General features: G+C 44.3%; 1 protein-coding gene across 6 annotated transcripts in view; it reads right to left on the bottom strand.

Annotated features, from left to right (window-relative positions):
* Positions 1 to 3,624: 3,624 nt before the first annotated feature.
* LOC112236032 (glutamate receptor 1-like) overlaps positions 3,625 to 16,845 on the bottom strand; it is a 137,207-nt gene continuing 123,986 nt past the window's right edge. Inside the window, exons 14-16 of one of the 6 annotated variants that reach the window (XM_042303302.1) lie at positions 13,880 to 13,994; positions 7,123 to 7,257; positions 3,625 to 5,162 (exon numbers count right to left, since the gene is read on the bottom strand). In XM_042303302.1, the coding sequence (XP_042159236.1) occupies positions 4,965 to 5,162; positions 7,123 to 7,257; positions 13,880 to 13,994 (448 nt within the window). In that variant the 3' untranslated portion in view covers positions 3,625 to 4,964. Of the gene's footprint in view, positions 5,163 to 6,956; positions 7,258 to 12,838; positions 12,954 to 13,879; positions 13,995 to 16,845 lie in introns of those variants that run through there. The other 5 variants (XM_042303303.1, XM_042303304.1, XM_042303305.1 and 2 more) reach the window with 5 other exon arrangements.

Below are 16,845 nucleotides of genomic sequence, written 5' to 3'. Positions count from 1 at the left end.
GTGTCCACTCTGTGTATATGGGGTATAATGTTGTGTCCACTCTGTGTATATGGGGTATAATGTTGTGTCCACTCTGTGTATATGGGGTATAATGTTGTGTCCACTCTGTGTATATGGGGTATAATAATGTTGTGTCCACTCTGTGTATATGGGGTATAATGTTGTGTCCACTCTGTGTATATGGGGTATAATGTTGTGTCCACTCTGTGTATATGGGGTATAATGTTGTGTCCACTCTGTGTATATGGGGTATAATGTTGTGTCCACTCTGTGTATATGGGGAATAATGTTGTGTCCACTCTGTGTATATGGGGAATAATGTTGTGTCCACTCTGTGTATATGGGGTATAATGTTGTGTCCACTCTGTGTATATGGGGTATAATGTTTGAAATTAAGTAACAAACATATTCACATAGTTTATTCCTTTATTCTGTTACAAAAAGCATGATGACTTTCTTCAGAGACACTTTGGTTAGAAAACGTTTATTTCTCAAAAGTTTATTTCTTTTTTTAGATTCATGAATGATCTCCATGTATTTTATAAATGTTTTATTCAGCAACATCTTTCACTAGTGATGTATAGAAAAACAACTGTACTGTGAGGTTTTCAGGTGAACAAACTAAATAATCACTTTATATCCTGGTATTAAAATACTTTGAAAAAAAGAACAAATTAAGAAGAAAAGTCAAATGGTGTTCAGTCTTGAAAACACCAACTGAACATCCCTTTTATTCAAATGTTAAATCAAAATAATATTGACAACCAATTAAAAGTAAAACTTAAAACATTATTGTCTACCCACTATTCAACATCTGTTTTTCCTCCACCTTTTCAATGTTTTTTGCAGCTCTCAAACTCTCCATACGATACAAACATTGAATGTCTTATTAAAAATCTGTTCGGGCTTATAAAACCTCTCCTTCTATGAGACAAACCATCCGCCAAGGACTCGCGTTGTGCTGCGCCTTCGTCAATACAACACCAAAGAAATAGAGGAGAAGAAGAGCAGAAGCATCAGTCAGGTACAGAGAGGCTGATTGGGTCAGGGAAGGAAAGAACAAGTTTCACTGCAGGAGAATCAACCCTTTTATATACATAGTGGATGGAGAGATGAGATACAGTATATTTTATGTAAGGAGTCTATCTCTGCCCAGTATCTGTCTTCACTGTCAAACATGTTCAAGAGTTTAAGGTTGTTCCACGTTTGACACTGGATCCTACACCCTGGCTATGGCAGAAAAACAGTCTGACACAGTCAGTCAGTGTTGAACGTTCTCTTTATGGCAGAGACTCACACAAACAGAGCCGAGCTGGAGAGTTTAGCTAGTAAATGTTCCCTTTGTAGCTGTAGGCAGGCTGTCTCTGATTCCAGTATCCTAACGAGGCTTCTCTCTGCTGACAGCCCTACAGGCTACAGCAACACGTATAATGACCTACACATCAAACGATACTGAACAACCTCAGTCATAAAATATCAAACTACTGAGAGAGAGAGAGAGAGAGAGAGAGAGAGAGAGAGAGAGACAAGATGGGTTGCTGTGGTTGTAGCCACCGTTTCCATGGTTTCCATTAACGATTGCCAACAGCTGATTGACTGTGAACGTGTAAATCAACAGGGGTTTCTGTGTGTAAGTCACGCCCCCTTCCTCTGTCAGCTAGGCCGTGTTCCAAAATGGCTACTCTCTCTCTATAAAATAATGTAGCAGAGCCACTGAAGAAATCAATGGTGTTAATCTGTGGTACTTTGTCAAATTCTGACCATGTCTGTCAATACTTCCTCTCTTCCAGCCACAGCAATCATTCTGGGGAGTTTGATAAAGTAACAGTGTATGTGTGTGTGTGTTTAGTGGCATGGTGTGTTCAGTGGTATGGTGGGTTCAGTACTATAGTGTGTTTAGTGGTATGGTGGGTTCAGTACTATAGTGTGTTCAGTGGTATGGTGTGTTCAGTGGTATGGTGGGTTCAGTGGTATGGTGGGTTCAGTGGTATGGTGGGTTCAGTGGTATGGTGGGTTCAGTACTATAGTGTGTTCAGTGGTATGGTGTGTTCAGTGGTATGGTGGGTTCAGTACTATAGTGTGTTCAGTGGTATAGTGGGTTCAGTGGTATGGTGGATTCAGTGGCATGGTGGATTCAGTGGTATGGTGGGTTCAGTACTATAGTGTGTTTAGTGGTATGGTGGGTTCAGTACTATAGTGTGTTCAGTGGTATGGTGTGTTCAGTGGTATGGTGGGTTCAGTGGTATGGTGGGTTCAGTGGTATGGTGGGTTCAGTGGTATGGTGGGTTCAGTACTATAGTGTGTTCAGTGGTATGGTGTGTTCAGTGGTATGGTGGGTTCAGTACTATAGTGTGTTCAGTGGTATAGTGGGTTCAGTGGTGTGGTGGATTCAGTGGTATGGTGGATTCAGTACTATAGTGTGTTTAGTGGCATGGTGGGTTCAGTGGTATGGTGGGTTCAGTGGCATGGTGGGTTCAGTGGTATGGTGGGTTCAGTGGTATGGTGAGTTCAGTGGTATGGTGGGGTCAGTGGTATGGTGAGTTCAGTGGTATGGTGGGTTCAGTGGTATGGTGGGTTCAGTGGCATGGTGGGTTCAGTGGTATGGTGGGTTCAGTGGTATGGTGAGTTCAGTGGTATGGTGAGTTCAGTGGTATGGTGGGTTCAGTGGTATGGTGGGTTCAGTGGTATGGTGGGTTCAGTGGTATGGTGGGTTCAGTACTATAGTGTGTTCAGTGGTATAGTGGGTTCAGTGGTATGGTGGATTCAGTGGTATGGTGGATTCAGTACTATAGTGTGTTTAGTGGCATGGTGGGTTCAGTGGTATGGTGGGTTCAGTGGCATGGTGGGTTCAGTGGTATGGTGGGTTCAGTGGTATGGTGAGTTCAGTGGTATGGTGGGGTCAGTGGTATGGTGAGTTCAGTGGTATGGTGGGTTCAGTGGTATGGTGGGTTCAGTGGCATGGTGGGTTCAGTGGTATGGTGGGTTCAGTGGTATGGTGAGTTCAGTGGTATGGTGAGTTCAGTGGTATGGTGGGTTCAGTGGTATGGTGGGTTCAGTGGTATGGTGGGTTCAGTGGTATGGTGGGTTCAGTGGTATGGTGGGTTCAGTGGTATGGTGGGTTCAGTGGTATGGTGGGTTCAGTGGTATGGTGAGTTCAGTGGTATGGTGGGTTCAGTGGTATGGTGGGTTCAGTGGTATGGTGGGTTCAGTGGTATGGTGAGTTCAGTGGTATGGTGGGGTCAGTGGTATGGTGAGTTCAGTGGTATGGTGGGTTCAGTGGTATGGTGGGTTCAGTGGCATGGTGGGTTCAGTGGTATGGTGGGTTCAGTGGTATGGTGGGTTCAGTGGTATGGTGTGTTTAGTGGTATGGTGGGTTCAGTGGTATGGTGGGTTCAGTGGTATGGTGTGTTTAGTGGTATGGTGGGTTCAGTGGTATGGTGGGTTCAGTGGTATGGTGGGTTCAGTGGTATGGTGTGTTCTGTGGCATGGTGTGTTTAGTGGAATGGTGGGTTCAGTGGTATTGTGGGTTCAGTGGTATGGTGGGTTCAGTGGTATGGTGGGGTCAGTGGTATGGTGGGTTCAGTGGTATGGTGGGTTCAGTGGGTTCAGTGGTGGGTTCAGTGGTATTGTGGGTTCAGTGGTATGGTGGGTTCAGTGGTATGGTGGGTTCAGTGGCAAGGTGGGTTCAGTGGCATGGTGTGTTCTGTGGCATGGTGTGTTTAGTGGAATGGTGTGTTCAGTGGTATGGTGTATTCAGTGGTATTGTGGGTTCAGTGGTATGGTGGGTACAGTGAGGTGTAGCAGCAAAGCATGTTTGTTGAGGAGAACACAACACAGCTAGTTAAGCATCAATTTAAACATGTTTCACCTGTGCGATCAGGACATATTAAATCAAATCCAATTCAGGGATCAATCTCTGTAGGAATAACTGTCAGCAGATGGTTCAGGGAGGCAAGGAATGACTGAGCTCTGTGCATGATTATTTATGTCTGTATTATAATACTGCATTGGTGCTTGAAATGCTTGTGTTCCAGTTCATGATGCCTTTCAAACATAGCGTGTGTAACTGTGTCCAAAAACACACACGAGAGAAACCAGAGACACACAAATATCAAATCATCTTAATAGTCAATCAGCGTTATTATCATTATTGTCTTTTAACTGTGCAAAGACAAAAACAAATCCTATTTTGTGATCCGTCTTCACTATTGTAAATGGTCAGAGAGAGTAGGTAGCGAACTGAGATATTACAGACAGACAGACTAACAGTAGTCAATAGAACGGCCACAGCTCAGGGTAGGGCAGAGAAGGTCAGGGTAGGGCAGAGAAGGTCGGGGTAGGGCACCGAAGGTCGGCCCAGGGCAGAGAAGGTCAGGGTATGGCAGAGAAGGCCAGCCCAGGGCAGAGAAGGTCAGGGTAGGGCAAAGAAGGTCAGGGTAGGGCAGAGAATGTCAGGGTAGGGCAGAGAAGGTCGGCCCAGGGCAGAGAAAGTCAGGGTGGGGGAGAGAAGGTCAGCGTAGGGCAGAGAAGGGCAGGGCAGAGACGGTTAGCTCAGGGCAAGGCAGAGAAGGTCATCTCAGGGCAGGTCAAGAGGCATTTACGGGATAGTTCTCTCTTTTTTTACACAGAAATTAACACCTTGTTTCAAAAAATCTGAATAAAAGAAAAAAAAAACATCTCGGCCCAACAATGGCTCCTTTTCGTAGCAACATGTTCCTCATCTTCTTTTATTTTCATTTTTATTCTCCATCTACATGTTTCCCGTTTGTTTGTAATGAGTGATTTCAGAATGCATTTGGCAGCAGTATTGGAGTCTGTCTCGGACACACATCACGCAGCCACCACATAAACAAAGTGTCAGAAAGACGGCCATGTTCATAAGGTCAATGTCACCATTAATGTGGTCATCTTTGTAAGGTCTATGAGTCAGTCTCCTGCTCAGCCCCTTGTGCCAGGTCATGTGATTACATGCCGGAGGCGCTGAGCCCCATGCTGGCGTTGTGGCTCATGCAGGGGAGAGTCTGGACTGTTTTGGGGAAGTCGTGAGTTAGGATGCGTCCGTTCTCTCCTCCTCCTGCTCCACCTATTCCTCCTCCTCCCCCATTCCCGTTCCCACTCATTCTGGTCATGGAGGAGCAGTGCATGGCGTCGTTGATGTTCTGCTGCAGATAACAGAGAGAGAGAAAAGGGGAACAGAGTTGGACACCAAGACAACATGACAGTCACAGCCATGCATACATCCTGTCTATGGGCTCCCAGTAATACTGGTCATCTAATCAGAGGTTAGCTCTACCATGTAAATAGTGTACGTATCTCTTGGGGATTTAGACTCTAACAAAGACAAGAGGATAGGCTGGTGGAATATAACAATAATATAATAAAATATTACAATATCATAGTATTATAATACAGTAGAATAATATTGTATTATATCGTGTGTCTTGTAATTCGCAGACGTTTCAACTTTATTGAATCAACAGCCCTCCATTTGATCCCCTTGTATTTGATTTGTCTACAGGAATACTGGGATATATTAACAACATTAGTTGTGTGAATGAATGTGTAACTGGATACAGGCATATATGAATAGGATAGAAACAATTATGTCTCTATTATGAAGGTAAGTGGTTGGCAGAAAATGGATACGTTCCAAATGGCATCCTATTCTCTATAGTGTGCACCCTATGGGCTCTGGTCAAAAGTAGAACACTATGTAGAATATAGGGTGCCATTTGAGACTCAGAGTGTTATCTTTTATGGTCTTCATCTAGCTACTGACTGTTACTGGCGCGGAGCAGTACACCACTCTGATAGCCGACACGCATCACACTCCCAATTTGGAAGGAAGGAGGAGAAGGCAGCTAAACCCTTTCTCTCTTTGGCCTTATTGCTCTGAGCTACAGTCTAATACAACACAAGCCAATGGGGCTGAAAGTGGAGCTAATGGTGTGTGTGTGTGTGTAATGCCTGTGTGTGTGTGTGTGTGTGTGTGTGTGTGTGTGTGTGTGTGTGTGTGTTGTGTTTGTGTAATGCCTGTGTGTGTGTGTGTGTGTGTGTGTGTGTGTGTGCGTGTGTGTGTGTTGTGTATGCCTGTGTGTGTGTGTGTTTGTGTGTGCCTGTGTGTGTGTGTGTGTGTGTGTGTGTGTGTGTGTGTGTGTGTGTGTGTGTGTGTGTGTGTGTGTGTGTGTGTGTGTGTGTGTGTGTGTGTGTGTGTGTGTGTGTGTGTGTGTGTGTGTGTGTGTGTGTGTGTGTGTGTGTGTGTGTGTGTGTGTGTGTGGTCACTAGCACCTCACTGTCCTCTGATTTAATTCCAGTGAAACCTGAGCATGTGGGAAGAATTAGGCTACAATGCTGCACTACTATAATTGGTTGGTTCTCGAAAGCAGTGTGTGTGTGTGTGTGTGTGTGTGTGGGCTTCTAGAGCTGCTTCCAGGTTGTAATTATATAACTAGTGTCAGTCAACCTATTGTTCATTACCACATGTCAGCATTTAGTTGTAAGCCTGGGTTATCTGTCCAAACAGCTGATTTGACAGAGAGGCATATCATAGAATCTATCATCTCTGTTTATCATCTCTGTTACAGCAGTTTAGCCTCATAGTGGGTGGCAACATATATAGGATGCTACTACAATGGACCTGCACTACAACATATAGAGTCAGCAGAGGAGGGAGGTAAAGGGAGAAAGATTGGGGACAGAGACAGGTAGAGAGAAAGATTAGGGACAGAGACAGGTAGAGAAAGAGACAGACAGAGGTTAAAGGGTAAAGATGTACAGAGGTAGAGACTTTGTGTTGCGGTTGAGAAGCAGTGAGGTGCTACAGGTGGGTCTACTGTGATCACACGGTTAGATGGCTGGAGGGAGGGAGGGGTGAGGAAGAGGAGGAGGAAGAAGAGGCAGATGATATCAACATCATCATCATCAATCATCATCGTCATGGTATCACAGTTTCCTACCCCATGTCCTCTGTTCTCTCTCTCTCTCCTATATCTTAACAGTGTTGTTGGAGTACAGGCCGTAGCTCTGCAGCTCTGTGTAAGGAGCGGTAGCGCCCCCTGTGTCTAAGGCTGAGCACTGAAAGGTCTGAGCGGCGGATGCAGCGGCGGCTCGCGCAGTGGACACCTTCATTCTCTGAGACTCGGTTCGCGACTTGTAGCAGAACTCCACCAACGCCACCAGCATGGCCAGGCCCAGCCCTCCAATCAGAATGTAGAACACTCCGGCCACGTTGCTCAGGCTCAACGCACTCGTCTTATCCTGGGGAGGGGGGTCGGAGAAAGATGCAGTGAGGAGGAGTGAGGGGGGAGGGGACATACATACATTACATACACACTGACACCATAGATACAAACACCTTATATACAAACACCATAGTAGAAATTATGGACAAACACAGAAACACATACTAAAGACACTTTGCATACAAAAAAACACACAAAAGCAGCATGCACATAGAGATAATCCAATACACACACACACACACACACACACACACACACACACACACACACACACAGAGAGAAAGACACGTGTCAGGACTCCCAGAAAACACATAACAGTTCTGCCCTGCTTAGTTAACTAGCCCAAACAAAATACAGGTAGGCAACATAATACTCACTAAACAACACATGCAACTTCATACTACTGATATTACACACTGGTTTCATTAAGAAGCTATTTAAAATACTTAAACTAACTATTGTTTGAAACTAACTTGACATAGTAACTAGCCCACTCACTCTGCACTCAGACACACACCTAGTACTTGAATAACTTGTCTAACTTCATATACATTTCCTTTCTTCATTTCTGAGGGGGGTTTAGATCAAGTGTGTTTTTCAATACAAGAAAACTTGAGTCAAATCCTCATTAGATCCATGCATTCATGCAGCATTAATTTAACAGGCAGAGAGTCTAAATTCACTTTAACGAACATATTGCGGGATGGCCCGTTATCGTGTTGATCTACAGTATAGAGTGGGGCAAAAAAGTATTTAGTCAGCCACCAATTGTGCAAGTGCTCCCACTTAAAAAGATGAGAGAGGCCTGTAATTTTAATCCTAGGTACACTTCAACTATGACAGACAAAATGAGAAAGACAATCCAGAAAATCACATTGTAGGATTTTTAAGGAATTTATTTGCAAATTATGGTGGAAAATAAGTATTTGGTCATCTACAAACAAGCAATATTTCTGGCTCTCACAGACCTGTAACTTCTTCTTTAAGAGGCTCCTCTGTCCTCCACTTGTTACCTGTATTAATGGCACCTGTTTGAACTTGTTATCAGTATAAAAGACGCCTGTCCACAACCTCAAACAGTCACACTCCAAACTCCACTATGGCCAAGACCAAAGAGCTGTCAAAGGACACCAGAAACAAAACTGTAGACCTGCACCAGGCTGGGAAGACTGAATCTGCAATAGGTAAGCAGCTTGGTTTGAAGAAATCAACTGTGGGAGCAATTATTAGGAAATGGAAGACATACAAGACCACTGATAATCTCCCTCGATCTGGGGCTCCACGCAAGATCTCACCCCGTGGGGTCAAAATGATCACAAGAACGGTGAGCAAAAATCCCAGAACCACATGAGGGGACCTAGTGAATGAGCTGCAGAGAGCTGGGACCAAAGTAACAAAGCCTACCATCAGTAACACACTACGCTGCCAGGGACTCAAATCCTGCAGTGCCAGACGTGTCCCCCTGCTTAAGCCAGTACATGTCCAGGCCCGTCTGAAGTTTGCTAGAGAGCATTTGGATGATCCAGAAGAAGATTGGGAGAATGTCATATGGTCAGATGAAACCAAAATAGAACTTTTTGGTAAAAACTCAACTTGTCGTGTTTGGAGGACAAAGGATGCTGAGTTGCATCCAAAGAACACCATACCTACTGTGAAGCATGGGGTTGGAAACATCATTTTTGTTTTTTGAAACACCTTGCTGTTTTTCTGCAAAGGGACCAGGACGACTGATCCGTGTAAAGGAAAGAATGAATGGGGCCATGTATCGTTAGATGTTGAGTGAAAACCTCCTTCCATCAGCAAGGGCATTGAAGATGAAACGTGGCTGGGTCTTTCAGCATGACAATGATCCCAAACACACCGCCCGGGAAATGAAGGAGTGGCTTCGTAAGAAGCATTTCAAGGCCCTGGACTGGCCTTGCCAGTCTCCAGATCTCAACCCCATAGAAAATCTTTGGAGGGAGTTGAAAGTCCGTGTTGCCCAGCAACAGCCCCAAAACATCACTGCTCTGGAGGAGATCTGCATGGAGGAATGGGCCAAAATACCAGCAACAGTGTGTAAAAACCTTGTGAAGACTTACAGAAAACGTTTGACCTCTGTCATTGCCAACAAAGGGTATATAACAAAGTATTGAGATAAACTTTTGTTGTTGATCAAATATTTATTTTCCACCATAATTTGCAAATAAATTCATTAAAAATCTTACAATGTGATTTTCTGATTTTATTTTCTCATTTTGTCTGTCATAGTTGAAGTGTACCTATGATGAAAATTACAGGCCTCTCTCATCTTTTTAAGTGGGAGCACTTGCACAATTGGTGCCTGACTAAATACTTTTTTGCCCCACTGTATATCCATCTAGAACATTAAAGTATATTTATTCTCTATTTCTAACAGATAAACTCTGGTTATCATTCTGGGATTGTGGGTTGAGGAGGGTTGAGGCTGTTGCTTCATTCTCAGCGGTGAGAAACCATGCAGGATTAAGACAATCGGATTATTATCAAACTCCCTGATTTAGGGTTTAGGGTTATGTTGGGTGTATGGGGTTGCTAGCCTCGCAAGCTTAATCAATGATGTATGCTTGCAGGAACAGGCAGGCTCGCGAGGCTAAGAGGTTGCAAGGCTGAATAGTATCTGTAGCTTTCATATGTTTTTTGGGGGTGGGGTGTACCTCTCACACCGGAGAGGATAGAGCCAGACCAGGCAGGCTGGTGTGGAGAGGACGTTTTGGGGTGTTTCAGGGCCGGGTCATGTTAGGAGACAGGGGTCAGGGGTTAAAAGTGGTCTGAGCCTTTCACAGGGTCCGTCGGTCAAATCAAAATCACACACTCTCTCTCTCTCTCCACACTGACATGCAGGCTGCATCCAGAATGGCATCCTAAGTGCACTGTATAAAGAATTAGGTTGCCATTTCAAATCAAACTCAGTCCCATCGTGGTTTATGTAGATTCTAGGTCCTTGGGGCTCTGTTCTTTGTTTTCTTCTCTGCCTGTCTGCTTTCAGAGACCACTCTGACAACAGCTATGTGATATTACTCTGTATGTTTCTATTCCCTTGGGTTTATATTGGCAAAATCAGCAGAGTGCACTTTACAATGATGTACTTCAGCATGATGTAGCACTGCCTCTCTTACATGAGGGATGCCTGTGATTTCCCTCCTGTATTACCATGGCTATATCAGCATGATCACCATCATACCTTAGCTTTACATCACTGCAAAACAACCTCACAGATGAGTCGAGGGAAATAAACAGTGAATTTTACGCTCTCTTCAAAGAACACACATGCCTACTTGTATTGCTTAGAGGTACTGCGTACAGTGGCTTGCGAAAGTATTCACCCCCTTGGAATTTTTCCTATTTTGTTGCCTTACAACCTGGAATTGAAATGGATTTTTTGGGGGGATTGTATCATTTGATTTACACAACATGCCTACCACTTTGAAGATGCTAAATCTTTTTTATTGTGAAACAAACAAGAAATAAGACAAAAAACAACTTGAGCGTGCATAACTATTCACCCCCACCAAAGTCAATACTTTGTAGAGCCACCTTTTGCAGCAATTACAGCTGCAAGTCGCTTGGGGTATGTCTCTATAAGCTTGGCACATCTAGCCACTGTGATTTTTGCCCATTATTCAAGGCAAAACTGATCCCGCTCCTTAAAGTTGGATGCGTTCCACTGGTGTACAGCAATCTTTAAGTCATACCACAGATTCTCAATTGGATTGAGGTCTGGGCTTTGACTAGACCATTCCAATACATTTAAATGTTTCCCCTTAAACCACTCGAGTGTCGCTTTAGCAGTATGCTTAGGGTTATTTTCCTGCTGGAAGGTGAACCTCTGTCCCGGTCTCAAATCTCCGGAAGACTGAAACAGGTTTCCCTCAAGAATTTCCCTTTATTTAGTGCCATCCATCATTCCTTCAATTCTGACCCATTTCCCAGTCCCTGCTGATGAAAAACATCCCCACAGAATGATTCTGCCACCACCATGCTTTACTGTGGGGATGGTGTTCTCGGGGTGATGAGAGTTGTTGGGTTTGTGTCAGACCTAGCATTTTCCTTGATGGCCAAAAACCTCGATTTTAGTCTCATCTGACCAGAGTACCTTCTTCCATATGTTTGGGGAGTATCCCAAATTCCTTTTGGCGAACACCAAACATGTATGCTTATTTTTTTCTGGCCACTCATCCGTAAAGCCCAGCTCGGTGGAGTGTACGACTTAAAGTGGTCCTATGGACAGATACGCCAATCTCCGCTGTGGAGCTTTGCAGCTACTTCAGGGTTATCTTTGGTCTCTTTGTTGCCTTCTGATTAATGCAGTCCTTGCCTGGTCCGTGAGTTTTTGTGAGTAGCCCTCTCTTGGCAGGGTTGTTGGGGTGCAATATTTGTTAAACCTTTTTATAATGGATTTAATGGTGCTCTGTAGGATTTTCAAAGTTTTGGATATTTTTTTTATAACCTAACCCTGATCTGATTCTCCACAACTTTGTCCCTGCCCTGTTTGGAGAGCTCCTTGGTCTTTATAGTGCCGCTTGCTTGGTGGTGCCCCTTGCTTAGTGGCGTTGCAGACTCTGGGGCCTTTCAGAACAGGTGTATATATACTGAGATCATGTGACAGATCATGTGACACTTAGATTGCACACAGGTGGACTTTATTTGACTAATTATGTGACTTCTGAAGGGAATTGGTTGCACCAGATCTTATTTAGGGAATTCATAGCAAAGGGGGTGAATACATTTACACGCACCACTTGTTCTTTTTTTATTTGTATTATTTATTTTTTCACTTCACCAATTTGGACTATTTTGTGTATGTGTATGTATTACATGAAATCCAAATAAAAATCCATTTCAATTACAGGTTGTAATGCAACAAAATAGGACAAACGCCAAGGGGGGTGAATAATTTTGCAAGGCACTGTATGTGGCTGATGTTCTGCAACAAGGAGCAGGCAGCATATGTCCTTTGGTATAACACCATATGACCTCTAGCATGTTTATTTGATTTAACGACCGTAAACCCCACTGTTTCACCTCAACCATCAAGGTGAGTAGTTAATTCACTCATTGGCCTCATTATGGAGAGAACATCAGTGTAGGGAGAGAGAGAGAGAACAGTGATTGGCTCCCAGAGAGAGAAAGAGAGAGAGAGAAATGGATTTTGAGTCCACCAATCTCAGTCACTATACTAATGAGAACCAGTGGCATGTCTAAGTAGTAAACTGAGAGCGATAGTTTGAGATGTCAGGGCTGGTCTGGGAACAGACTTTACAGGGCTTCTGTAGATTCAGACTGGTCTTGGATCAGGGGATTTGAGGAGGATGTGAGGAGTGTTTGGGGTATAAGGACTGGTCTAGGATCAGGGGTTTTGAGGAGGATGTGAGGAGTGTTTGGGGTATAAGGACTGGTCTAGGATCAGGGGTTTTGACAAGGATGTGAGGAGTGTTTAGGGTTTAAGGACTGGTCTAGGATCAGGGGTTTTGACAAGGATGTGAGGAGTGTTTGGTGTGTAAGGACTGGTCTAGGATCAGGGGTTTTATGCGGGTGTGTTTGGGGGTATAAGGACTGAGTTATAGTGTGTGACTGACCTTGCGTCCGGAGTCGTTGCTGCCACACTCTCCTTTATCGTACCACCATTTGTTCTTTAGTTTGTCTAAGACGGCCTGCTCATTGAGCTTCAACACGGCTAGGTTTACCGGGATCCTGCATGTACACCACACCACACCCAGGACAGGGCAGGGCCATAACATAAATAACATAGCATAACATATGTTATCTTATGTCAGTCATTCAGAACATGTCCAATCATATACCACATCTACGCATCAAGGTTTACTGCAATTTAGCTGTGTCACTGGTTAGAAGTTGGAAACCTCACACATACGTTCACTCACAGGCAAATACATAAAGTAAACAGGAACATCATCAGGAACATACATGTACATCAGAGTCAAAGTGATATGTGTTAATACTCCATCTCTTCCCACTGTACTGTACAGTAGTAGATGTGTATTACTGTATCACTTTGGGTAACCGGCACACCAGCTGTGAACCCTCTGTTACGGAACACAACACGTCAGAAAAGATTCTGATTGCAGATTCTATTCCCCTTTAAAAGCTGTAGGAGTGTCTAGTTAGTAGGAGGTTCTTGGGGACAGAGATACAAAAAAAAACAATTCTGTTCTTTGTGTGTGTGTGTGTGTGTGAAGTCTTCAGTGTATCAGCTTGACAGGGATCCTACGCATGAATGCATGCTATACTTACTTATTCATGAGAACAGGGCAAAATACAAACTGTGCCAATTCCAGACACCCTCCTCCCAGAAGGACTAGAGTAGGTTACCTTGGCTAGAGAGAGAGCATGATGTCACTCTGTAGTTTTAAGTTGGCCCCTACACACAGAGTTGAAGCACTTGTTACCCTTTGTGTTGAAGTCTGGGCCATAGACCTATCCATGGCTAGGAAGAGATAAAATATCATGTGTCGCTCGTGTTTTAATCCCTCCCCCACCCTTCACCCACCATACAGAGTTGTCAGGAAGTGTTGCCATCCAGAGTGTCTGAGCAGCTTTGTGATTGGCCGGTTACCCCCCTGGTGGATCAGCGTGGTTGGTTGAAACAGGGTTCTGACCTTGGAGTCCCCGCCCCCGCTGCCACACTCGCCCTTGTCGTACCACCATTTGTTTTTCAGTTTGTCCAACAGGCCTTGCTCGTTGAGTTTTAACACGGCCAGGTTAACAGGGTTTCTTTAGAACGATAATAGATACAATCAGAACTGGGTCAGTTTTCCTGGGTTAGGAAATACTACTGTATATTATGGACAGGTATATAAATATGTATTTATAGACTGAGTGATTATGAAAATGTTGGAGCTATATTTTAATAATGATAACTGGGTTAGCATTTGAAAGAGTATATGGACAGATAGGTAAGTAGTCTGTACACTGGTTATGATTATGAATGTTGAATCGCTAGATTACACCACCTGCTTGGCTAAGCCTATGGCGATATATGGAGTGAATATACTATGGAGCAGGGTTGATCTTGAGTTTGGACATTCTAAATGCTTGATATACAGTATATTACTTATATATCTCAATAGACAGAAATGCTTGCTGGCCATACTTGAGTCAGGTTTAACCACATAGAGGACAGGGCCTCATAGAGGAGGGAGAGAGCAGATATCATGGAGATATCCCTCTCTCTCTCTCTATCTCCCTCTCTCTCTCTCTCTCTCTCTCTCTCTAGACATGGATGTTTATGTGTTCAAGTACAGTATATAATAATTTACCCTGTTGGTGGGTTAGAGGTCGAGTAGATGAAGCAGCAGAGTGCTTGGGTGATGGGTTAGAGGTTAGAGGTCGAGTAGGTGAAGCAGCAGAGTGCTTGGTGATGGGTTAGAGGTTAAAGGTTAAGTAGATGAAGGAGCAGAGTGCTTGGTGATGGGTTAGAAGTTAGAGGTCGAGTAAATGAGATGGCAGAGTGTTTAGTGGTGGGTTAGAGGTTAGAGATGGAGTAGATGAGGTGGCAGAGGGCTTGGTGGTGGGTTAGAAGTTAGAGGTCGAGTAGATGAGGTGGCAGAGGGCTTGGTGGTGGTTTAGAGGTCGAGTAGATGAGGTGGCAGAGTGCTTGGTGGTGGGTTAGAGGTTAGAGGTCGAGTAAATGAGATGGCAGAGTGCTTGGTGGTGGTTTAGAGGTCTAGTAGAGGAGGCGGCAGAGGGCTTGGTGGTGGTTTAGAGGTCGAGTAAATGAGTTGGCAGAGTGTTTGGTGGTGGGTTAGAGGTTAGAGGTGGAGTAGATGAGGCGGCAGAGTGCTTGGTGGTGGGTTAGAGGTTAGAGGTCGAGTAAATGAGGCGGCAGAGTGCTTGGTGGTGGGTTAGAGGTTAGAGGTCGAGTAGATGAGGTGGCAGAGGGCTTGGTGGTGGTTTAGAGGTTAGAGGTCGAGTAGATGAGGTGGCAGAGGGCTTGGTGGTGGTTTAGATGTCTAGTAGATGAGGTGGCAGAGGGCTTGGTGGTGGTTTAGAGGTCTAGTAGATGAGGTGGCAGAGGGCTTGGTGGTGGTTTAGAGGTCTAGTAGATGTGGTGGCAGAGGGCTTGGTGGTGGGATGCCGATATAAGGCAGGAATGGGGTTAAAACAGGAGTGGACTTTCCCAACAGCCTTCGTAACTTAAGAAGTATGATTAGATTACACCACCTGCTAGATTACACCACCTGCTTGGCTAAGCCTATGGCGATATATGGAGTGAATATACTATGGAGCAGAGTGGATCTTGAGTTTGGACATTCTAAATGCTTGATATAGAGTATATTACTTATATATCTTGTCGAACAGCAAAGGGCTTCAGCTTCATTTTACAAATGTAATTTGTTAATCCATACCATAAAAGATGTAGACTACCAGCAAATATAGATTGTATAATAGTTATTATCTCACACCTAGTGCAGCTGTGTTGGGGAGATAACATACCACTTGAGTTATCAAGGCTGTAGCAGACCCACCCGAGAACAGTACATTGTATAGAACACATCAGGGATGGAGCGAGGACAGGGTCAAAACACTACAGTAAACATCAGGGATGGAGCGAGGACAGGGTCAAAACACTACAGTAAACATCAGGGATGGAGCGAGGACAGGGTCAAAACACAACAGTAATCATCAGGGATGGAGCGAGGACAGGGTCAAAACACAACAGTAAACATCAGGGATGGAGCGAGGACAGGGTCAAAACACAACAGTAAACATCTGGGATGGAGCGAGGACAGGGTCAAAACACAACAGTAAACATCAGGGATGGAGCGAGGACAGGGTCAAAACACTACAGTAAACATCAGGGATGGAGCGAGGACAAGGTCAAAACACAACAGTAAACATCAGGGATGGAGCGAGGACAAGGTCAAAACACAACAGTAATCATCAGGGATTGAGCGAGTACAGGGTCAAAACACTACAGTAAACATCAGGGATGGAGCGAGGACAAGGTCAAAACACAACAGTAAACATCAGGGATGGAGCGAGGACAAGGTCAAAACACAACAGTAAACATCAGGGATGGAGCGAGGACAGGGTCAAAACACAACAGTAAACATCAGGGATGGAGCGAGGACAGGGTCAAAACACTACAGTAAACATCAGGGATGGAGCGAGGACAAGGTCAAAACACAACAGTAAACATCAGGGATGGAGCGAGGACAAGGTCAAAACACAACAGTAAACATCAGGGATGGAGCGAGGACAAGGTCAAAACACAACAATTCTTCAGGATAACAACAGTAGAGATCCTGTCAAATGAAGAGCTGTTAATGTAGAAATTCTGAGAGATGAATTCAATCAAACTGGCATCGTATCTCATATTGACTGTACTGAAGTAATAGTGCAGAAGGGTTTCAGACACCATGAGAATATTCAGTAGATTCCCCTCACAGGTATATGCTTAAAGATTCTGAACGTTCCCTGTGTGAGAACAAAGATACTGTCACCAGGCAACACCTCTAAGGCACATTTGATTGAACAGAGCCCTCAGTAAACAAAAAAGGGGGTCATCACTCATTTCTGAATCGGAAAGAGAAGAAATACACATTTTATAATTGTCATGGCT

The sequence above is a fragment of the Oncorhynchus tshawytscha genome, linkage group LG21 (assembly GCF_018296145.1).
Source record: "Oncorhynchus tshawytscha isolate Ot180627B linkage group LG21, Otsh_v2.0, whole genome shotgun sequence".
NCBI classification, from domain to species: Eukaryota; Metazoa; Chordata; class Actinopteri; order Salmoniformes; family Salmonidae; genus Oncorhynchus; species Oncorhynchus tshawytscha.
This window is presented reverse-complemented; position numbering and strand designations above follow the sequence as displayed.